The 25588-nt window shown below is 38.7% G+C and overlaps 1 protein-coding gene across 1 annotated transcript in view; it reads right to left on the bottom strand.

Moving 5' to 3' along the window:
• The window catches only part of LOC124555753 (hemicentin-1-like), an 817128-nt gene that overhangs the window by 656778 nt on the left and 134762 nt on the right, over nt 1–25588 (bottom strand). Inside the window, exons 3-5 of the mRNA XM_047129776.1 lie at nt 22719–22948; nt 6148–6270; nt 604–1024 (exon numbers count right to left, since the gene is read on the bottom strand). Coding sequence (XP_046985732.1) covers nt 604–1024; nt 6148–6270; nt 22719–22948 — 774 coding nt within the window. The remainder of the gene's footprint in view (nt 1–603; nt 1025–6147; nt 6271–22718; nt 22949–25588) is intronic.

Below are 25588 nucleotides of genomic sequence, written 5' to 3'. Positions count from 1 at the left end.
ACCTATACTTGAGTATTGCTCATCAGTGTGGGATCCGTACCAGGTCGGGTTGACAGAGGAGATAGAGAAGATCCAAAGAAGAGCGGCGCGTTTCGTCACTGGGTTATTTGGTAACCGTGATAGCGTTACGGAGATGTTTAATAAACTCAAGTGGCAGACTCTGCAAGAGAGGCGCTCTGCATCGCGGTGTAGCTTGCTCGCCAGGTTTCGAGAGGGTGCGTTTCTGGATGAGGTATCGAATATATTGCTTCCTCCTACTTATACTTCCCGAGGAGATCACGAATGTAAAATTAGAGAGATTATAGCGCGCACGGAGGCTTTCAGACAGTCGTTCTTCCCGCGAACCATACGCGACTGGAACAGGAAAGGGAGGTAATGACAGTGGCACGTAAAGTGCCCTCCGCCACACACCGTTGGGTGGCTTGCGGAGTATCAATGTAGATGTAGATGTAAATGTAGATCACAGAGAAAACCAAGAACAAAAAGTTAGCACCATATTCAAGTACATGAGAAGTGAAGTGAAGGAAAGAGTATTTCATTCTCTCTCTCAATCCTCGTAATACACAAACAACATGCTCTCCATAATTACACAAGCAATCATACCTTTGAGTGGCCTGTGAGAGGTTTCCTTGAACTTATCTGTTGCTACCCTTGAGAACCCATGTGCAAAGTTTATATCACTAACACCTTTAGAACGGACAGTATGTCCTGATTCGCTACTGACTTTGACTTTCCATTCTCCTGGTTCGGGTTGCTCGACATTAAATACTTTAACATTTTTTAAATTAAGCAATGGATTTGCTTTCGGTGGACCCTTGATATCTTCACCATCAGGATTCACAAGTGCAAGTTCTGAGTTCTTGCCTGACACAGAAACTGTAAACTCTTTTACTGATTCATCTATATAAAGATTGTGTTGCTCATCCTTTGTTGCATTGGGTTTGTTAACTGACAACAGATCAACCTTCTGTTCATTGTCATCATAACTGTCCAGTCCAAAAGATTCCCTCACATAATTTAAAACCTGAAACAATGTTACACAGAATAAGTAACTCTGTCAAAAATAAAGCAACAGAAAATAGAAGCAATGCATAATAACATAATAATTCACATGACACACTATAAATGTGGAACAGATGACTGACTGTCTGTTTACAGCTTCACGAGTAAAACTATTCTCTCTGTATATAAAGTTATATACTCCTTGAATAAGGAAGGTCCCCTTAAATATTTGTTAAGCACTGGACAGCCAGCATTTTGCCAGGTTCTCTACTTTCTTGGCAGCCAAAATATTTGGCATTACAGAACTTACTCTATGTTCTTCCAACTATCCAGCATTCTGTAACATATTACATACAGTAAGTAGAGTCATATGCATATATTCCAAGTTACGTATGGGTAAATTAAGCCAAAGCTCACATGGCAGAAAGATCTAGTGAAAGTTTAATGTGCAAACCTTCTTTGTTTACGTGTGTTTCTAATATTGGATAATTTCTCTATATAAAACATTCCATGACCACAGAAATAGAGCAGGAGCATGTATGGTCCTGTCTCCGATTATCAGAAGAAGTGCACCAGCTCTGCCTTATTGATCTCCCTGACGAACTTCTGCTGTTAGCAAATCAGTCCACCTTAAAAATAAAGTGTTAGAGAGCAGAAAGACAGAACAGTTTAGCATAGTATGTTTCTTAAAACAGCTGTTATGCACTGAACAGTCAGCATGTTGCTATGATCCCTACATTTTGGCAGCCAAAAGAAACTTCTTTACTTGCCACTGCTGAATGGAGGACAGGTTAGTGGTGCATGTTTGGGATGGGAATTTAATTATTTCATTTTTTTCTCAAATGTATCCCTCACATTATTATTTTTCCTCTTAGCAAACTGACAGCTACATCTTATCACCAATTATCTCATAAATGTGAAACAGGTTAATAACTGGAAGAGACATATGGTTAAGCCTCTCTCAGTGCACTCCCTTCATGATCATTAGGAGTATAACACAGTTCATAGCGGATTTCGTAGAATAATTCAGCACTCTACTTCTTCACTGGTAACATACAGTATCATATAACTATCATTAAGTATTATGAAATGCATTATTTACATTTCAGTGAGTCTATAAGAATCCAGGACCCAGTCAACAGCTTGCTCTAGTTCTTGCAAAGAACTTAATTGTGTGACACGTAACTTATGCTGTATCCTCATTTTGACTGCCACTACCACTATAAATATCACAGATTTGGAAGTTTTACCTGTTGCAATAAACTTCTTCATATTTTTCGAATGTGTTTGCTTTGTACCTTTATTTTTTCACTTTGCTGGTAACTTGAGAGTTACATCTGCAGATGTAGATCTGGTTGTCGTTCATTTCACAAATATGAAACATGTTGATGCACACAGTTGCTGTATTCAATTTCATTGACTATGGTAATCTAAATGTTGAATCATTTCTCAGATCTTGTAATTCCCATAAAAATTTCTGTTGTACACTTTTTTTGTCACATTTACAGATCAAAATTTTGCTATCACATTGCTACAGGTATCATGCAGCATAATGAAACAATTGTATTGTTGTGTGGTCTCTAAATCACATTGCGTTGCCAGTTATTGTGAATTAATGTTACAGAGGTTTGGGATGTTCTTTTTGGCATAATATTTGTTTCATTGTATAAAATTCTGTGTAATGTATCAAGACCACTATTCTCCATTCCAAAAGCTGTCGAGCTCCACTTGTGCTTCATGTTGCATGCATGGAATAAACAAGTTTAAAGGGTCCATTTAATTGATAAGCAGGCTATCAAAATTCTGGTCATTCTGTGATAATATGAAAGTGTAGTTATGGGCATGAATTTAACAAACACTTAATTTGTGAGTTCTTGTACATCATTGTCTCATGAGAGTAAGATGAAAAGTTATCAACCCAGAGATGAGTAACTGTGTTTTTGCATAAAAAATGCACTTACTTATTGATGTAGTACCCTTTTAGATTGAAGCAATTTCCCAAATATTTTTCTAGTGAGTAGTTCCCATCCCTTGTGATTTTTAACATCTGCAAAATAATAACAATCTATAGCTGCATTAACTTTCTCATTGGCATCAAAATGCTTTCCTACCACAAATTACTTAAAATGTGTCAACTGTCAGAAATCAAAAGGTGCCATATCTGGTAAACAGTGGTGGGACAATAGTTCATATTTCAAATCTCCCAGCTATCCATTGCCAATGCACATTAATAGGCAATTTTCTTCAAGTAAAATGATTTTCTTTTTCTTTTCTAATCAAGGTGTATCCTCATGTGTTACTTCATTCAACTCGTTCAGAAGTCTTGTGTAGCATTCATCAGTCATTGTTTTGTATCTTGTGAGGTAATCAATAATAAGGATCCCTCTAACACCCCAGAGAACATTAGTCATGGTGGACCTATGTCTCATCCAAAGTAACAAATTCAATACAAAATAAGATGTCTACTTTTTATAACAGTTCAGACACTGTTCATGTATTCAATCTATCCTTTATTTTGCTCAGCATTCAACAAATGCAGCACTTATCTTTCACAAAGCTAGCTCATCAATTATTCTCTGTGTAAAATGTGCCACATTCCTTTCTTTGATATGCCAATGGCACCAGCTATTTTTAATCATCGATCATGCAATAGTGAGACACATTCTTTCTTGATGTTGTTGCCTATTATTAGAGTTTTATGACATCCTTCATGTGAATCACCTTTGCGAGATGTACAGCCACATTTGAGATCAACATCCCATTTCTTGATAATCTGATATAAAGCAGCAGCCTCCTTATAAGTCCATACCAACTTCATGATCTATTTTCATTATCAATGAACTGTCTAAAGCAAATAGTTTTATGACAGCACCATATTGTTGTTTATACATTTGAGTCAGACACATGACTGCACAAACTAAATTAATACAGGAAAAATAAAGTTCTTTGATATCAATACCATTTTTTAGTGTCTGAAACCTTTGCCTTGGACTCATGAGAGTTAGTCACACAGTTCTGAAGATTACTGAAATGTTATTTAAGTCATTTATACTATCCTTAATTAACGTTCTGTTTCAAGTCTTGTATCTAAAATGGATTTAGTTGACATTGATTTCATACTGAAATATTGCAATATATTTCACTCTGTCACAGCTATGGAAGAGCTGTAGAAAGCAGATTCTACAGATGGACGCTATAGGCTCATGCATCACCTCCTACATTGCAAAATACATTGTCTAGCTGCCTCCACCTAGCAGATCCCATAGTTATGGGTAGCCTCATGATCAGCTGAGGTACTGATGGGCATCCCACAAGACAGCTCTCTTTGTGTCCTCGATGTCCCCCATCTCTGTCGGGATCCCTCATTTCCTTCCAATGCAATCGCCAGTTCTTGCAGAATGCACTGTTTAGCTACCTTCACGTAGCCAACCCCATAAATATGAGTAGCCTCATGATCAGCTTATAAATGTCCAGGTACTGACGGGTATCCTACAAGACTGATCTCTCTGTGTTCTGGTAGTCCTCCATCTTTGCTGGGCCACTTTATCTTCTCTTTACCAAATCACCTCCTCTTTTCAAGTTGTTCTTCAGCAATTCCAAAATTCTATGGAAGTTAATTCAATCTCTCACACTAACATTCACTCTTGCCACGTATCCTTGTACATTACTTCCATCTAAAGTTCTGAATTCATCTCCCGTAATTGTGCCCAAGTAGTTTTCCCAACTGTTGAAACTCTCTGACCTCTTATTAAAGTAATATGAACTCAATGATCAAACTCACGAGAAACTATGGAGCTGTCCTTGAACTGTTCATCATTCACCAGCATGGGACACATTATCTCACTTGTCTAGCTAAGTACTACTTAAGTCTACAAACTATTTTCAAACTTATCAGTTTTGTTCATTACAAACTGCTTACAGCATAAATGAACAGTAAATATGTATATTATATAACTCCACCTAGCATTGGGTGTAAGTTAAATCTCTTGTAACAAAAAACTGTTCTAGTGAAAGGATACATTAAAACTAATCAAAATATCCACGGGTGTACTGCCGGTCTACAGTGTCCAACGGGCACAATATTTTGGCGATCATACATGTCGCCATCATCAGGTGAACTGACGGACTGAGCTCCTGTGAATGTGCCGGCACGGAGATCCATACACTATGGCTGTTCAGAGGGAACTGGGTTCGGTCGCGGTGCTGGCTGATTTAAATACCCTCCGCCCGCAGCGTGCTCCCTCCGCTGTTCGCGCCCCGCGCCATGGTGGAACAGATTGCGACGGCGTCTGATATGACCTCGGTGTGATGGCCCTGTCCGCCGTGGTCATCACAACTATACATTTGCTCGATTTACTCTTGATTAACCCAATTGCTGGTTCCCACGCCTTGCTAAGATTATAGCCACAGTCACGGTTTATGAGGTCGTCATTGGTGCGAATTTTGATGGCCTCTCTAACAACGCTGTCCCAGTATCTTGATGTCTTTACCAGAATCCTCGTGCGTTCATACTCCATAGCGTGATTTTTTGACAAACAATGTTCAGTGACCGCCGACTTGCTCGGATACATCAGTCGAGTGTGCCTCTGGTGTTCACAGCATCGATCCTCGACGGTACGCATTGTCTGACCAATATACGACTTGCCACATTGACACGGAATCTGGTACATGCCGGCCTTCCTCAAACCGAGGTCATCTTTGGTGCTCCCCACCAGTGCACGAGTTTTATTCGGAGATCAAAACACAGTTCCAACCCGGTGTTTCTTCAAAATGCGGGCGATTTTCCCCGAGAATGCACCTGTATAAGGAATAAACGCAGTGCCTACCTCCTCCCTCGTGATTTCATCCATCTCCACAGATTGTGCTGTAGTGGTTGGGCGGAGAGCACGTTGAATCTGCCACTCTGAGTACCCATTTTTTCGAAATACAGTTCTCAGATGTTCCAATTCCTGGGGTAGACTCTCTTGACCGGCAGTACACCCACGGATATTTTGATTATCAAATACGCCGGGAGAAACTCAAGAATCACTACATTAAAACTGTTAGATAATTTGCAAAAATTCTGCTGAAATTATTTATTATATCTGCAGTAACATATAACCAAAACAAAACATAATTACATTATATGAAAAAAAAATTACACACCTGTTTCACATCTGTTTTATTGAGATGGAAAACTTGTCCTAAGCTTGTGGCTGCAATATCTTCGTAAACTTGGTAATTGGGTTTATCTGTGTCATTACAGTCACCAGTTAATATAAACACAACCTGAAATATTTAAGGAATGATATATTTCAGCTTAAATTTGCACATTGCACAATAAAAAATGCACAGTTGGCAAGAAAAGTACAGAAGTTGAAGAAGTTTATGGCAAAGTGTTTGGCTACAATTCCATCAACTTGTCTACTAGCTCTCTCTCTCTCTCTCTCTCTCTCTCTCTCTCTCTCTCTCTCTCTCTCACACACACACACACACACACACACACACACACACACACACTTTTCTGAAGCCACACTCATCCATGTGCATGGACAGGCATACCTATACCTTTAACATGACCTCCCCCCCTCCGCGTGCACACACACACACACACACAAACCACAACACAATGGAAGCAAATTGGAGGGGGAACTTTGGAATATGGAATGAGTTCAACATAATGAGTACAAACAACAAGAAAAAGCCACAGTCAAACACATGCCCTGGTCACCAACATCATCACTCTCATTATGAACCACTCAATGTTTACCAATGGATAACAATCATCTTTGGACTTTTTAATGTAATATGGACTTCACCTATATAAATTCATGTTTCTCTTGAATATTTTACAATGTCATCAACCCATCATATTTTAGGTTTCTATCTCTGTCTCTTCTTACATCTTGAAATTCAGCAGATAACTTGCTTGGTGCTAATGCTGTTCATTTGCCTGTTTATGTGTCCCACCAACCTCCATTTCATTCTCATAACAGTCATAACTCCAACGTCCAGTCCTTTCTGTTCTGTGGTCCATCTGTTCGTTTTCCAGTCCCTTCCAGTAACTCTAAGCATTGTTGCTGCAGTTGTGTACCCAAAATTTAAAGGATCAATTTCAATTTGAATCATAACACAGAAAATGTTGGGAGAAATAAACCAATGATTGCAATTTATTGACAGAACATTTAAAAGGTGCAAAAATTAAATACATAGACAGCCTGCACCACACTTGTCCATCCTCCTCTGGGGTACTGCTGCATGGTATGGGATCATTACCAGATAGGATTTATGGAGGATTTTGAAAAATATCAAAGGAGGGCAGCTCATTTTGTATTATTGTGAATTAAGGGGACAGAGTGTCACAGACATGCAAAGCGAGTTGGCGTGGCAGTCAAGGTGTCTTTTGTTGTGCCTTTATCTTTTGAAAAATTTTAGATCACGAACTTTCTCCTCTGAATGCTAAAATATTTTGTTGACTGCCACTTACATAAAGAGAAATTACTATTACAATAAAATAATAGTGATCAGAGCTCCCCCAAGTACTGTTTAAGAGTGGAACTATTTAAGAGTGGAAGAGCAGAGAAATATTCTTAAAGTGGTTGTGTGCACCCACTGCCAAACAATTAAATGTGTACAGCAGAGCAACCATGTAGATGTAGATGTAGACATGGATATACAAAAACTTCCTTTGGGCTTCTATGAATTATTTAGGTGACATGGAATCTTTTAGTCCAATTTCTCCCATTTCCTAAAAAAATCCACTATCCTGATGAAGTCTAATGGAAGCTGTAGCATTGGCACGCCTATTCTTCACTATATTAACCTAGGTTGTATCAGTGCCTTGGTTTCGAAGGGCTGTTAACACAGTGACAAAAATTTTCTCAAACCCTACGAACTGAAGCAAGCTGGTATGTAATACTCACTGCTTTGTTTTATAATTTTGTTCACAACTTTCAAAAGGTCAGTTGTGCTGTATTCACTTTTAAAGCATGTTGGTTCCTTTGCCATATTAAAATTTGTTGTCTTTCCCTACAAGATTACTGATAACTTTAGTGAACATTTTGTACGTTACAGAGATCAAACTGATAGAGGTACAGTTTTTTATGTCTTAACAAGTTTGTTTGTGTAGCCATCCTCCGCAGCAAGCACAGAAATACTTGTTTCGTAAATGAAGCTGCCTTTTCCAGCTGCCATTTAACTTATTTTTCCCAGACGTGTTTCACCTTTGCCTTGCTTTAAGGCATCATCAGTGGGATCTACAGCAATGCAGTTCTGTTTTTCAGATTATCAAACAGTTCATGTCACTATTTTTTTTATAAAAAAAATTAATTACTTAGGATTAGCTGTGATCTGCATTTCGTCTCATCTGATCTGGAGGTTGCACTACCACTTTATTAGTCACGTCAAGTGAATTTTATAGTGTCATGTATCTTATTTATGTCAGTATATAGTTTTTCAATTTTTGTTTGTTGTTCATCAGTTTGTAAATAAAATTCATTATTGAACTGGAAGTAATTACAAGAAGATGGATTACCAATGGTGTCCCCAGTTTCAGGAACCTTAGCAAATATTTTTGTAAACCATATTGAACAGATCATTTTCACAAAAATAGTAGCAAAAGAATACAACATATTATATTGGTTCAGGTGTATGGATGACATCCTCTACTTAATACATGAACCACAAACAAAAATTGAAAACCTACATACTGACATCAACAAGATACGTAAAATATAAAACACACAATTGAAAGAGAACAGAAAAACCAAATTAACTTTCTGGCTGTAACAATCAAAAAACAAAACAATAAGCATATGTTTGAAATTTATCATAAACCCACAGCAATGGACATTATCATTCCCCAATCCTTGAACCACCCACACTCACAAAAGCAACCAGCAATTCAACACATGCTCCATAGACTCAACACAGTGCCTCTCACCAAAGAAAACTACCAAAAGGAACTGGACATAATAATACAGATAGCACAAAATAAAGGTTACAATGGGCACAACACAGAGACCTATATCAGAAAGCTGGTATCAACTACAGTGTAACATTTGCGAAGGCAGATACATACGAAAAACAGGTACAACCTTTGATGTCAGATAGAAAGAACACACGAGATCCTGGAAACATTTGCAGAACACGTAAGAGAACATAACCACAGACCAAACACTAGAGAAAAAGACATGAAAATAATTAGAATCAACAACAAAAAACACCTCCTAACCCTACAAGAAAATTACCACATACAGAAAACCAAAGCTGAAAGGAAAACCCTGTTGAATTATCAAGTACACATTGTTTACGATAATAGGTAAAATAATAGAATAATGTTCCCAAAGAGGTTTAACATAATAATACCATCCAATATAATAATGACACCACCCAACATCCTTACACTCAATTATCCATGAACCCCTCCACAGAAATTTGAAACAAAAAGTCAGATCGGCTGTCAGCAAAGCTTTCAACCACTAGCTAACAGCTAGTACATTCATATTCAACACCCTATAACTCAACCCACCCCCCCCAACACACACACACACACACACACACACACACACACACACACACACACACACACAAAAGAAAAGTCACTTTTGAACATAAAAATTGAGACATGAGCTGTTTGATAATCTAAAAATAGCAAAACTGTATCATTATAGATACCACCAATGATGCCTTAGAGCAAGAAAAAGGCGAAACACGTCAGGGGAAAATAAATTAAGTGGCAGCAGGAAAAGGCGGTTATATTTACAAAACAAGTATTTTTATGTCTTGCCTGTGACCCCCCCCCCCCCTTTTTTTTTTGTGCAAAATAGTCCAATTACAACAGTGTTCCAGTTTTGTGGAACTGCATCCAAGCCAGATACCCAGTAGCATGCATTTCACTGACACCAAACCACCACCATTTGTGACTTCAGTGGTGTCAAACAAGAGCTCATTAGAGGGAAGGGTGGAGGTCTGTTGTGTTTTCTGATGAAAGCTGGTTCTGCCTAGGTGCTAGTGATGGCTATGTGTTACTTAGAAGATCAGCTGAGAGTCTGCAATCAACCAGTCTGCATGATAGACACAATGGACCTACACCTGTAGTTATGGTCTAGGATGCAATTTTGTACGACAGCAGGAGCACTCTCATGGTTATCCCACACACCCTGACTGCAGATCTGTATTTCATTCTGGGGATTTGGTCTGTTGTCCTACCATTCATGAACAGCATTCCAGGGAGTATTTCCAATACATAAAGCTCACCCACACACCACTGTTGTAACCAAACACGCTGTACAGGGTGTCGACATGCTGCCTTGGCCTGCTCGGTCACCAGATCTGACTCCAATTGAGCGCATATGGCCCACCATTGGATGAAAACTACAGTTTCATCCACAAATAGTATTATCAGTCCCTGTATTGACAGACCAAGTGCAGCAGGCATGGAATTCCACCCCACAAACTGACATCTGGCATCTGTATAACAAAATGCATGCACGTCTACATACCTGCATTTTGCATTTTGGGGGCTACACTGGTTATTAATGTACCACCATTTCACATTTGCAATGGCTTATCTCGCCCTAAAATTAACCTGTGATCTTCCAAAGTTAATCACTTCAATATGTTACCTACAAAAATGTATTTATGAAATTTCATTACTCTACATTAAGTATTTTCTGGTGTTGTCTTTTTTTCCCATCAGTGTATATATTTTAGGAAATTCACTATGAATTATTAAAGGAAAGAAAGGGGCTGTAAAAAGGAACAGAAAGCATTATAAGAGTGTAAAATAGTCCATATTTGACAGTGAGACCGAGTTTTAGCTAAAATTAAAGAAACTCATATGTATCTTAAAGTTTAAGAAGCCTGCACAATGTGCTGAGCGTGTGATTCAGTGACTGAGTGTTGATGGTGTAAGAATTAATTATGATTAACAATGTTTTACTGTTTATGCTGTTTGTCTAATATTTATTTGTATTAATTGATATTGTTTTGCTGCATTTGTGAATGTTCACTGAAGAATTATGAGGGGAAGTATTTACTGTTTTCTTAATTTTAAAGATGGCAATTGTTTGTTTATTTAGTAGTAATATTAAAGATGCGGTGATTAATGGGAAGGGAGAGTAAAATATAAGGTTCCTACATGATGACTGATGAGATACTCACCTCCATACCCAAGGTTGCTAACGAATGTCAGTGTGGTGGCACTTGACATGGAGGTAAGATGGTTTGAATCCTGACAATGGTTAAGGGTATACGGAACGCCCTATGCTTACAATGTTAAATTGAGCTACAAGTTAGGAACATTTTCTCATTTGTTATTTGGACGATACTCTTGATTTTTTCACAGAACGCAGAGATATGTTCTGCTTTTATGCTGAATTATTAATTTTGAAAAAATAATGTATAGTTTTTCAGATATTTTATTTTTTGTAAATGTTAAAAAAGTTATACATTTTAACAAGTATTTTAAAATTTACATCCATTAATACAAAATAATTCCACATGTCTTTTAATTCAGATATATTAGAAGGTCTTAAGGAACAACTACAGAAAATTTCATCTTTCTACTATAAATAGGCCCTGAGAAAATGTACCTTATACACAAAAAAACTAAAGTTACGGGAAATTAGCTTCAAAGTTTTTACTTCAGTACAAGCCTGCTCCATAGCTTGTATCATCAGAATCGTCCAACAGCTTCCTCTTGATGGCTCTGCTATGCTGTCTAGCCATCTTTGAATATACTTTTATGGCATTATCTGAAGACCTGAGCCGTTCCTTGTCCAAACAAAGCATAGCTGCGGCAGTTCGTAGTCCTACACAGAGCCCCAACTTCTGCAGAACTTTGCACTTTGTTATATTGCCCTGATTGAATGATGAAACAGCATCATAAACGCCAAAGTGAAGTGTGTTTATACACACAAACACAGTTTTAGGTAGTCTATTCCATATCACATGGTTCACACACTCATTTGGATTTTGAGTCCGGCCATGAAGATACTTCTTTAGTAGACTAATATCTGCGAGGTCTCAGAATATTGGTTTTATTTCATCCATTATGGCAGGTAGCAGGTGATGAGGGTGATTGTATTGTTTCTTAGTTACCTTACCTCTGTTGTACTTGCACCAACTATCGTCTCCTTTTGGACATAGTCCATGTTGGGGATTCTCATTGTTTGAAGCTGTATGAAAAAACAGAGCCCAGACTGCTCTTCTCATTAATTCTGCATCTGCTGTATTCTGTCTTATTGCTAGACCATAGCACTTCTGAATATGATCTATTGTAGCATCTGTCAGTCTATTTTTTCCATCTAAAGTTTTTCCATCGCTCAATTCCTTGCCTTTCATGCTAGCCTTGAGCCGTCGAAGTCTTGATCCCATCCTTTTCTGAACATGGCCAACACACTCCAGTTTGGAAATTTTCACATCGTTACCATAGGGTCTCAGTTCCTCAATTTCTTTGAAAGCCTTTGAGTCACCATCTCCAAGATAATTTATGTATCTAAAGTTGTACCATTTTACTGAGCTTTGATAAATACTTCTTACACCAGCAACTTCCATACCACCACTTGACCCATAGTAATTTGCCATGCACTCCTCTTCATGTTTAGTTTTCATTTTCTCGTTGCATCTGCAATGCTTGGAAAGTATTGCCACATCAACTACCTTACCAGTGTCCACACTTCTAGCTGCTACTACACCATTCAAAGATGTGTGGCCTCTCTTCTGCCAGCTTCCATCAAAAGCTATGGACAAGTCTCTGCTACTATTATTTTCAACAACTGCTTCCTCAACAGCATCTTTCATGCTTTCCTGTGCCACATCTTCTACAGCAGAGCCTATTGCAATTATGTGTTTGTTAAATTTCGAAGGTGGAGGAGGGAGGTTCATCACACCACACAAAATGGCAGCTGCAGCCCTGCCCTTTCCTATACACCGTAATCCATAAGCCAGTCTAATGTTTATATCGTATAGTTTACCTGTATCTGCAGTAACATGTGAGGAATTGAAGAAAGTAACACTGTGTTTGCAATAACTGCACATCAACTCTAATTCACAAGCAAGTCCTACATGTAAGTTTGTTTTCAATGAAACACCACATTTTCCACATTGTTTGCAGCACACATTGTTCTCCAAAACGTCTGATAATAAAGAGACGTTAATTACCTCATATTTTGTAGTCACAGCATTTAGTTTCTTGTATTCTTCTTCAATTCCAGCTAGTTTTCTTCTTGAAGCACTTTCCGGTGTAGTGGCAGCAGCATCACTCAATGTATCACTACCAGTGTTGAGGTTAGTCGCTACTGGGACATCAGATACTGATGAAGATGAATCAGACGAATTTTTAGTACACTTTACTTTCTTGCGCCAATGTACACGCTTTCTAAATACCTTCAGACTAGGTCTTGGCATGTTGAAGGAAAGAAAACTCAATGACTTCTCCACATACGACTTTCACAACAATGACATGGATGTACTCACAAAGGAAACAATACAAATGGTGCAGAATCTATTGTCAACTGTCTAGCAGTGTAGCCAACAGAAAAGCTAACTCTCTTGTGCTCAATTATATCTCTGGCAAGACTGTCTATATCAGGTATATTTCACGTCTCATATACAAGGTGCGGAACATCGTGTGTCGAAATTATTTTAAAAAATTATTTAAAATAGTTCTATTCACGTCATCCAAATATTTTATACATGGTATTAAACGAGAGAGTCTAAATTTTTCGAAAATGCATTTACCCAAAAATCAATTTTTTCATCGAAAAACTCATTCCGTATACCCTTAAAATTCTCACTACTAGTATTTGGCCAGCAAGGGGAGAAGAGGTGGTGGCTGAAAGTTCCTTATCACCTGTCTTTCACGAGTGTGTTGGGTTCAGTTCCAAATTTCTCTACAGTGTCTCATGACAAACTTCTCTACAGTGTCTCATGAAATGACAGCATGTGACACTGTTGGTGATCCATGCATTGGAAGGGGACATTAAGCCTGGTGGCCTTCTTGATACTATTCAAGTGGAGTAGGATATGTACTGGCACCAGGTTTATCACTCTCCCTCCTCTTTTTGTCATCATCCAACAGAAAAATAGCACTACACTATACACACTCACCTGCAATCTACAAATACACATATGACACAATATATATTCATAATGATAGGGGCCACATAATGATAGGGGCCACATAATGATAGGGGCCAATGCGTGTGGAGAAAGAACACCTCTTACAGGCAGCTGAACCCATCCCATGGGATATCCCAGCCAACAATGGCATGCAACATTGACATTTTTTACTCACGAGATATAGGGAGCAGGATTACTATTCATGGATGTAAAATTTGTTGGCTGCCATGTAGAATGGGTAATGTTAACAGTAATACAGTGGTAGCATTTTATCACCAGAATAGTTCTGGCTACATTAATGGCTACAGTCCATTTATTTGGGAGTGTCTTTTTGTATTACAATATATTCATTTATATTGGTCAATATATATATATATATATATATATATATATATATATATATATATATATATATATATATATATATATATATATATATATATCACCACTTGCATCATTATGGAGATCAAACTCTGATCTAAGGCACTGAACTCAGTGTACAGCTTTATGAATTTAGTTTCTTTTGTAATATCTCTATTGAATACTTCTTAACTAACAGAAACCATTACATTGCACTCAATGGCAAATGTTTGCCAGAGACAAAGGTATTTTCAAAAATGACCCAGAGAAGTGTATTAAAATCACTGTCATTTTCTATATACATAAATAACCTTGTGGACAGAATGTGCAGCAATCTGTAGCTTTTTGCTGATGATGCTATGGTGTATTGGAAGGTGCTGACATTAAGTAACTATAACAGGATACAAGATGACTTAGACAAAATTTATTGTTGGTGTGATGAATGGCAGCTACCTCTAAACATTGCAAGTTTAAGTTAATGCAGATGATTAGGAAAAAGAAACCCATGTTTGAATACAGCATTAGTAGTGTGTTGCTTGACACAGTCACATCTATTAAACAGCTAGGGGTAAAACTGAAAAGTGATATGAAATGAAATAACCATGTCAGCAGTGTAGCAGGGTAGCCGAATGGTCCACTTTGGTTTATTGGGAGAATTTTAGGAAAGTGTGGTTCATTTGTAACGGAGACCACAAGAAGTACACTAGTGCAACCTGTTTTTGAGTACTGCTCGAGTGTTTGGGATCCTCCCTGGACAGATTAAAGGAAGACATTGAAGCAGTTCTGAGGCAGGCTGGTACAGATGTTACCAGTAAGATTGAACAGCATGTAAGTATCATGGACATGCTTTGAGAAAACAAATGGGAATCCCTAGAGGGAAGGTGGTGTTCTTTTTGAGGAACACTATTGAGAAAATTTGAAGCTGACTGCAGAACTATTCTACAGCCACTAAAGTACATTACTTGTAAAGACCACAAAGACAAGAAAAAAGAATTCCAGGCTTGTACAAAGGCATACACACAGTCATTTTTCTCTTGCTCTATTTGTAAGTGGAACAGGAAAGGAAATAACTAGTAGTGGTACAGGGTACCATGCACCATACGGTGGTTTGCAGAGTATGTATGTGGATCTAGATGTAGTTATCAATGTATTTATTTATTTATTTATTTTTATAATAGTTCATTTGAACTTGGTAACTTGTTTTTAGTTTAATGTTACAGTGAATGTGATTAGTGAGCAGTAGACTGGATGCTAATTTGAGCTCATATGTATGGCCAGAAGATTGAAGCTGTCCTGAGCCAGAGTACTGGAGGTCATAGAAGAGGTTCAGTTCTGGTGCTGTCTAACAAAGACAACAGACTACAGTACATTATTACTGTACTGTAGTTGTTTTGTAGATGTTCTGTGATGAATACTTTTTCACAGGAATTTGTGTTCCAACTAAGACTTTTTTTACTGTTTCAATGAGAACCTTTTACTGAAAACATTATTTTTTTGTGATGGAACTCATATTCCCATTACAATTATTATGAAGGCCCAACAGTTGTAACAATAATGATTTAATATTCATAATCATAGATACATAAATGTAAAACTATGAGGGAAATTTAGTGCTCATTTATATTTTTACTTTAAAATTTATTTTAGGTGCCATTTACATTTATCAGAGTCATTGGTTTTTTGGCCTGTATACACATTGAAGGTTACAGAATAAAACTGTTGGTATTGAATTAACACTAACCAAGTGAACACATACATTTCTTAATTACATTGTAAATAGCGTAAAATGAATTTCTCCAGTTAACTTGTATTTTTGCTTGGACGTTTTAGGACTGACATAAATAGTACTGAATAAAATGTGTTCACTGTTGATTCCATGGTAAATCACACAAATTTGAAGACTGTCAATTCAGCTAAATACCTGGGGATTACAATTACAAACTACTTAAATTGGAACAATGTCAAAGAAAATGTTGCACGGAAGGTGAACCAACGACTGTGTTTTATTGACACAATGCCTAGGAATTGCAGTAAATCTACTAAAGAGACCAGCTACACTACACTTGTCAATCCTCTTCTGGAGTAGTGCTGTGTGATATGGGATCCTTGACAGATAGTCATGACAGAGGACATCAAAAAGCTTCAGGGAAGGGCAGCTTGTTTTATAATATTGCAGAATAAGGAGAGAGTGGGGTACCAAGCAACATGGTTCAGTGGTTAGCACATAGGACTTGCATTTTAGAGGAATACAGTTTAAATCCACATCCAGCCATTCGGATTTAGGTTATCCATTATTTCCCTAAATTGCTCTATGTGAATTCTGGGATAGTTCCTTTAAAGGGCTCAGCCAGTTTCTTTCCCCATCCTTGAATCATTGAAAGATTGTGCTCTATCTCTAATGACCTAAAATTCAATAGGATGTTAAATTATAATCTTACTTCATTTTTCTGAGTTAGGGCAGCAATCACTAAAACAATGTTGGTTGTTGTTGCAGTAGAAGCTTTTAATGAAATTTCTATCATCAGTTGTCTCCTCCAAATGCGAAAAAATTTTGTTGATTCCCACCTATGTAGAGAGAAACCACCATCATAATAAAGTAACATAAATCAGAGTTTGCATGAAAAGATTCAGATGTTCATTCTTCCCATGTGTTAATTGAGAGTTCAATGGTCAAGAAGTAGTCTGAAAGAGCTTCTATGAACCCTCTGCCAGCCACTGCAGAGTAGCCAAGTAGATGCACATGTAGCACTGCAAAAAGGTAGAAGTACAGCAGGTAGATCATCACTTGATTGTTAAACAGTTTTTGATTCTCATTTCTTGGATAGTGATAACTTTATACCTCAAACCCCACAGCCATTCTTTTGGAACACTTAATTCAGATGATTAACCTCAGACTCCTGGTAATCCTTAACACAAACATAAGTAGTTCTACATATTAATGTATTTAAAACAGCTTTCTTCAGCACAAGGTTGTGAAAACTGTGTATACCACATATAAATCAGTGTGTGTCTGCTTGCAGCATCCAGATTGGTGAGGCTGCCCATTGGTTTTTGTTTACATCTGATTTCTGTTCAATAAAAACATCTAAAATGGCATTTTCCTTCTCTCTTTGTCTTGATTGTGAACCACATGTTCAGCATGATGTAACGATGATGTATGTTGACCAATCAAGAGCCATCTATGGGCTATAAATGGTCATCACAATAGAAACCATGATAGTCAGTAGTTCCTGACAAGGACAGTTGAGGATTTTGTCAATAGCTCAAGATTTTACCCAGATCAGACATGACAAAATGGGACTGTTTTACACAAAAATTTTGTCATGAGAGAATTCAATCTCAGAGCTTCACCTAGCCTAAAAAAGAACACTCAATACATACTCTACTTCCCGTATCTCCAGCGCACTCCTGATCTGTCCAGGGCAACATTACTGCCCTCTATTATACAGTGCAGGTTGGGAAGCCATCAACCAAGCTCATCACAACTCTGAAGAAGTCTCTTGTTTAGTGCTTCTGTTTGATTCCAAACATTAAGATCTCAATCAGACACCATACATACCAATATGGGGCATAACCAGAAGCTGACTGCAGTCCATTTTCTTCTTGCTTCTGGGATGGCCATTTCTACCTGGTGGACACTGCCTCCTTAGATACACACTAAGTGCACACTGGATTCATTTCCCTCCTTTGACATATATTCCTTGAAAGGAGCCACGTCTTACTTTGGTAATGTCTTCCAGCAGAGACTTTTCTTTCCCTCTGTGACTACCCATAGTTTGAAAAAGGAGAGAACAAATGAATCAGTACAAGCATTAAGTTGCTGGACTTACATTTAGGAAATGCAGGGTAGAAATCCTCATCTGGCTATTCAGGTCTGGATTTTCTGTAAATACTGCACTGGTCCCTTTGGAAAGGACACAGCCTATTACCTTCCACATCCTTGTCCAATTTGAGCTTTTGCTTTGTGTCTAATGGTACTGTCATCAATGGAATGTTTAACTCACTCTTTACAGAAAAAACTGCCCTCTACTACAGAGAAGCAAATCCCAATGGCCCAGTTTCACTGTCAGTGGAGTGTGAAAACCTGTTAGGTGTGACCAAAGTTCTTTACAGAAACACTTTCTGTTAAGTGATGTTCTGCCATAAACCTACACATGACTATAGAGTCATATTGTGATTTTCCATTAAATACATTGGAAACAGGAGAGATTAGTAAGTTCTATGACACATGAGCCACAACAGGTTGCAGCCTTGCCACAGTGATATTGGAACAATTTCCTGCTGTGGGAGCATTCAATTCACCCATTGTACTGAAACACACTTTTTTGAACAGTCAATTGTGTAATCAGAAAGATACCCTATATAATAATAATAATAAGAGTAAGTAGTAATAGTAGTAGTAGTAGCAGTAGTAGTAGTAGCAGTAGCAGTAGTAGTTGTTGTTGTGTTTGATGCAGCTCTCCATGCTACTCTATCCTGTGCATGCTTCTTCATCTCCCAGTACCTACTGCAACCTCCATCCTTCTGAATCTGTTTAGTGTATTCATCTCTTGGTCTCCCTCTATGATTTTTACCCTCCACATTGCCCTCCACTACTAAATTGGTGATCCCTTGATGCCTCAGAATACGCCCTACCAACCGATCCCTTCTTCTAGTCAAGTTGTGCCATACATTTCTCTTCTCTCCAATTCTATTCAATACCTCTTCATTAGTTATGTGATCCACCCACCTAATCTTCAACATTCTTCTGTAGCACCACATTTCGAAAGCTTCTATTCTCTTCTTATCTAAACTATCCTCCACATTTCACTTCCATACATGGCTACTCTCCATACAAATACTTTCGGAAATGACTTCCAGACACTTAAATCTACCGTATTTACTCAGATCTACGCTGTACTCGAATCTAAGCCACACCTGAAATATGCGACTCGAAATTCAAACGGAGAGAAAAGTTTTAGGCCTCACCTCCAAATCGGAAAAACGATGTCCATTGTAACATGAGACACAATTTAGGTCGAATGAATGACGATACAGCTACAGTAGTTTGGTTCGAGTCGTAAGCTTAGCAGTTAAGCTTTACCAGGTAGCCATTGCTATGCGTCAGGCGCTCCGTCCGTATTTATACGGGTACCCTTCCTTTTTCATGTGCTTCATCTGGTTTGAATTGATTGCTTATTTTTCTTTGATCTGATTAAGTACCATTCTCTTTGTTATAGGTGTTTATGTCACTCTAAGCTGAAAATGCAGTACTGTACTGTGTCAAGCATTGTTTGTCGCATTCTGATAATCAGTGTTTACGGCCTGTCGCCGATCGCGGCATGGCTTGCTTTTGTGCGCGCTGCTGCCACAGAAGTTAGTTGTGGAGGCACCTATCAACATTGTTTCAGAACTTCTGCTTACTTTGCACTCGATTCCAAGCCGCAATATACAGATTGAATAACATCGGGGACAGGCTACAAACCTGTCTCACTCCCTTCCCAACCACTGCTTCCCTTTCATGCCCCTCGACTCTTATAACTGCCATTTGGTTTCTGTACAAATTGTAAATAGCATTTTGCTCCCTGTATTTTACCCCTGTCACCTTAAGAATTTGAAAGAGAGTATTCCAGTCAACATTGTCAAAAGCTTTCTCTAAGTCTACAAATGCTAGACACGTAGGTTTACCTTTTCTTAATTTATGTTCTAAGATAAGTCGTAGGGTCAGTATTGCCTCACATGTTCCAACATTTCTGCGGAATCCAAACTGATCTTCCCCGAGCTCAGCTTCTACCAGTTTTTTCATTCATCTGTTAAGAATTCATGTTAGTATTTTGCAGCCGTGGCTTAATAAACTGATAGTTCGGTAATTTTCACATCTGTCAATACCTGCTTTCTTTGGGATTGGAATAATTATATTCTTCTTGAAGTCTAAGGGTACGAGGGTTGCCTGTCTCATACATCTTGATCACTAGATGGTAGAGTTTTGTTAGGCCTGGCTCTCCCAAGGCTGTCAGTAGTTCTAATGGAATGTTGTCTACTCCTGGAGCCTTGTTTCGACTTAGGTCTTTCAGTGTTCTGTGAAACTCTTCACGCAGTGTCATATCTCCTATTTCATCTTCATCTACATTTTCTTCCATTTCTATAATATTGTCCTCAAGAACATCGCCCTTGTTCAGACTCTCTATATACTCCTTCCACCTTTCTGCTTTCCGTTCTTTGCTTAGAACTGGGTTTCCATCGGAGCTCTTTATATTCATACAGGTGGTTCTCTTTTCTCCAAAGGTCTCTTTAATTTTCCTGTAGGCAGTATCTATCTTACCCCTAGTGATATGCACCTCTACATCCTTACAATTGTCCTCTAGCCATCCCTGCTTAGCAATTTTGCACTTTCTGTCGATCTCATTTTTGAGATGTTTGTATTCCATTTTGCCTGCTTCATTTGCTGCATTTTTGTATTTTCTCCTTTCATCAGTTAAAGTCAATATCTCTTCTGTTACTCAAGGATTTCTATTAGCCCTCATCTTTTTACCTACTTGATCATCTGCTACCTTCACCATTTCATCTCTCAAAGCTACCCATTCTTCTTCTACTGTATTTCTTTCCCCCATCCTTGTCAATCATTCCCTAATGCTCTCCCTGAAGCTCTCTACAACCTCTGGTTCTTTCAGTTTATCTAGGGCCCATCTCCTCAAATTCCCACCTTTTTGCAGTTTCTTCAGTTTTAATCTACAGTTCATAACCAATAGATTGTGGTCAGAGTCCACATCTGCCCCTGGAAATGTCTTACAATTTAAAACCTGGTTCCTGAATCTCTGTCTTACCATTATATAATCTATCTGAAGTATCTCCAGGCTTCTTACATGTATACAACCTTCTTTTATGATTCTTGAAGCAAGTGTTAGCTATGATTAAGTTATGGTCTGTACAAAATTCTACCAGGCGGCTTCCTCTTTCATTTCTTCCCCCGAATCCATATTCACCTGCTACGTTTCCTGCTCTTCCTTTCCCTATTATCGAGTTCCAGTCACCCATGACTATTAAATTTTTGTCTCCCTTCACTATCTGAATAATTTCTTTTATCTCATCATACATTTCATCAATCTCTTCATCATCTGCAGAACTAGTTGGCATATAAACTTGTATTACTGGGGTAGGCATGGGCTTCGTATCTATCTTGGCCACAATAATGCATTCACTATGCTGTTTGTAATAGCTTACCCGCATTCCTATTTTCCTATCCATTATTAAACCTACTCCTGAATTACCCCTATTTGATTTTGTATTTATAACCCTGTATTCACCTGACCATAAGTCTTGGTCTTCCTGCCACCAAACTTCACAAATTTGCACTATATCTAACTTTAACCTATCCATTTCCCTTTTAAAATTTTCTAACCTACCTGCCCGATTAAGGAATCTGACATTCCACGCTCTGATCCATAGAACGCCAGTTTTCTTTCTCTTGATAACAACGTCCTCCTGAGTAGTCCCCTCCCAGAGATATGAATGGGGGACTATTTTACCTCCGGAATAGTTTACCCAAGAGGATGCCATCATCATTTAACCATACAGTAAAGCTGCATGCCCTCGGGAAAAATTACGGCTGTAGTTTCACCTTGCTTTCAGCTGTTTGCAGTACCAGCACAGCAAGGCCGTTTTGGTTAGTGTTACAAGGCCAGATCAGTCAATCATCCAGACTGTTGCCCCTGCAACTACTGAAAAGGCTGCTGCCCCTCTTCAGGAACCACACGTCTGTCTGGCCTCTCAACAGATACCCCTCCGTTGTGGTTGCACATGTGGTACGGCTATCTGTATCGCTGAGGCACGCAAGCCTCCCCACCAATGGCAAGGTCTGTGGTTCATGCGGGGGTGGGGTGGTGGAGTGGGGGGGGGGGGGGGGGGGGGGCAGTAGTAGAATTGATACAATAAAAGTAATTACATGCTGTCACTGATTTTTAAAACACTGGTCAGTGAATATCAGACAAACAAACCGGTACTTTGAAGTTTGATGACATGCTGCAAATAACCAATGAATCTCTTGCTTGAACAGTGATTGTTGAAGGAAGAAAGCAAGATTCGAGTTTTCATCCCTTCAGTGATTGTTGAGTAAGTCAGGTTTTGCCACATATTATTAAAATAATTCTGACTGTTGTTTCAGCAACAATACAAAATAATTCTGTTTTGTGCTTCACCCAAAGCAGATATAATCCAAAGGGAGAAAGAACATGTAGAAGGTGAGATACACTGGCAATAATGACCAAATGACCAACCTTGCTCTGTTTACGCTGGATGAGTGCCAGTACTTGAGGCGACAGGTAGTAGTCCTTTGAACTGGCATCGGTGAAGACATATATATGTGCTCCTAGTTTTGCATGTGAGATTGCCAATTGAATTGCCTTCAAACTCATTTCTGGGCAGTCACCACCTGAAGTTATTTGAAGCATCCGAAGAGCATGTTTGAATTCTTCAGCATCTGATGTCACGGTTACAGGTCCTACATCTGTTTAACAAAAAAAGTGATTTCAGTTTGTTTTATCTGGATGAACATTTGCCAAAAACTCTTTGTCTTTCTGTGTGCTAAAATTAGCATGACACAGTACAAATACCATTTATGCTTTTTATAAGTCAAAAACAAAAAATTAATTCAAAGGGTTTTTTAAAGCAAATGCTGAAACTTAAGTGCTGAGTCAACTTTCCCCACCCTATGAATCAATAAGAGAAAGTAGGAAAAGACAGACTGCTGCTTACTGTAAAGATGACATGCTAAGTTACAGAAAGGCACTACTACTTACACATTAGCTCTCAGCCACAGCCTTTATAGGAAAAGAGAAGCACACCATTTATTCACACAAGCAAGCACACTTCATGCACACATGACTGCCAGCTCCGGCAGCTCATGCCAGAATGCATGCGTCCATGAGATCTGTGCCTGTTTGCACTTATTGGTCTAAGCGGGGGCCAATGTTAACTGCTTCTATCGTTTTTGCCATTAGCATTCTCAAGGTATGCTTAGCAAATGAGTTCTCCATATCAGATGCAGAGGCGCACAAAATCTGGAGGGAAATGGAAGAGATGAAAGTATTTGAACTACCATACAGCACAAGTATGGGGGATGGACAAAATTATGGAAACGCCATGAGAGATGCACACTTGAACAGAAATGCAGATGCTAACCATCCTGCAGGTTGCGCTGTTGTATTTGACCAAGAATGGCACCTGTGCAATGTCTTCAGTATGTTGCAAGTGTTCTGTGTAGTTGTGAGTGCATTATGTTGGAGATAAGTGAATTCAAACATGGATAAATTGTTGGTGCTTGCATGCTGGGTGCTTCCATAACCAAGATAGCAGAAGTGTTGCGTATTTCAAGAGGCACTGTATCGGAGATTTATACCACATACAAGGAAAGTTTCTCTTGCACCCTGAACAGTTTGACACAGTTTTGGACCTTTTCAGTGAACTGATATTTGTATTATATGAATAACCACTAGTTATGTTTTGATATGGATTCAAAATAGTTTTTTAGTTTGGTGTAATTCACAAATGTAATTTCCATGGTAGTTTCTCAACAAGTTTGAATACTGATCACTCATTGCAGATCAACCAAGAACTTATACACCTAAGACATAGTGAAAAGCTGTCATTAGATGGTTAATGGGTAGATCATCAGACTCAGCACAAAGGCTGCAGATAGAGTTGGTACTACATGGCCCTGTGGTCAGACTTATTCCTTCGTGGTGGATGGGACCTAATATCTTTAGACTTGTACATTTATCTGATCCACACAATTAGCACCTATAATACAACCTGGATCACATGAGAACCTTCTATAATTGGAGTAGGAACACATCATTGGCTCCTCAACACGTGTGGCTGACACACTTTAAAATATCACATGGTTTGAGCAACTGAACTTTGAGATCCCACAGCAGTGGCAATCGAAAGAGCTTGTCATAAAAAAAGGGTGATGTTCAATATGATGTCCAATGGGACACAGTTGTCCTGCTCAAACTGCTATTGGGTTTCTCTGACTCGGTATCTGAAATAGCACATAGATGAGAAGGGCCATACAAAGATGGCTAGTCATCCCCAGAAGCCCCATTGATGGAGCTGTCTGATTATTTTATGCCTGTATGTGTTTTGCATGCCTTCTCAAGTTTAAAAAAAAACTGGTTATGCAGTAAAGTCTGCTGTACAGCTTCCTCTGGTAGTGTCAAGTTGTCAATACTAGAATGATATCATCTGAATACGCACTTGATGTGATTCAGAAACATACCGGAGTCAATAACCTTGATAGTGCAACTGTTCACCATAGCCTCCAAGGCCTTTCCTCATTGCTTGTGAGGGCATCACTGTGATAACCAGCCAGCCAAGTATGATGCTTCCCTGGTTTCTGGAAGCACATTAGGATTGCATTCCTCCAAGACTCAAAGAAGTCTCCTGTCTGCCAAATACAGTTGAACACAGTTAGGGGAGTTTCTTCTGCAATCTGTCAGGTGCTCCAGGTGACCACATGTCATATCATTAACCACAGACCCTGCCAATATGTTCATAACTGTAAGTATGGTATTGAGTCAAATGTTTTTCAGAAGTAAAGAAATACTACATAATCCCAATTACCTAGATCCATGACTTTCACGACGACATGTGAGAACAGTGAAAGTGGGGTTTTGGATATGATGTTTATGGAGCCCATGCTGGTTTGCACAGGGGAGGTCACTTTGTTTGAGGTACCTCATTACATTTTGAACTCAGAAGATTTTTAGGATTTTCAGATGGATGTCAATGAGAATAGACAGTACTTTTGTGGATCATTTCTGCTGCCCTTTTTGTGGATGCGTGTGACCTGTGCTTTCTTCCAGCCACTGACCATAGTTTTTTGTTGATGGTATCTGTGGGTGATCATTATTAAATGGCAGCTAACTCAGCTGCAACTTCTGTAAAGTAGGTTCATCCAGCTTTATTGTCCACCCATGGGCATCTAGGCTCCTTCAGGTAGTTGGGTGACAGGGAGATGTGGGAGGGGGGGGGGGGGGGGGGAGAGGGCAAGCAAACAGGACAATCAGGTAGCTGAGCTGTTGCATATGCAACTGTACTGCAATGGCCCTGTGCCTGTAGGCAGGAGTGACCAAGAAGTTCGAGC

This window comes from Schistocerca americana, chromosome X (assembly GCF_021461395.2).
Source record: "Schistocerca americana isolate TAMUIC-IGC-003095 chromosome X, iqSchAmer2.1, whole genome shotgun sequence".
Classification (NCBI taxonomy): Eukaryota; Metazoa; Arthropoda; class Insecta; order Orthoptera; family Acrididae; genus Schistocerca; species Schistocerca americana.
The sequence above is the reverse complement of the archived record's forward strand: the minus strand, read 5'-3'. Positions and strand labels throughout refer to the sequence as shown.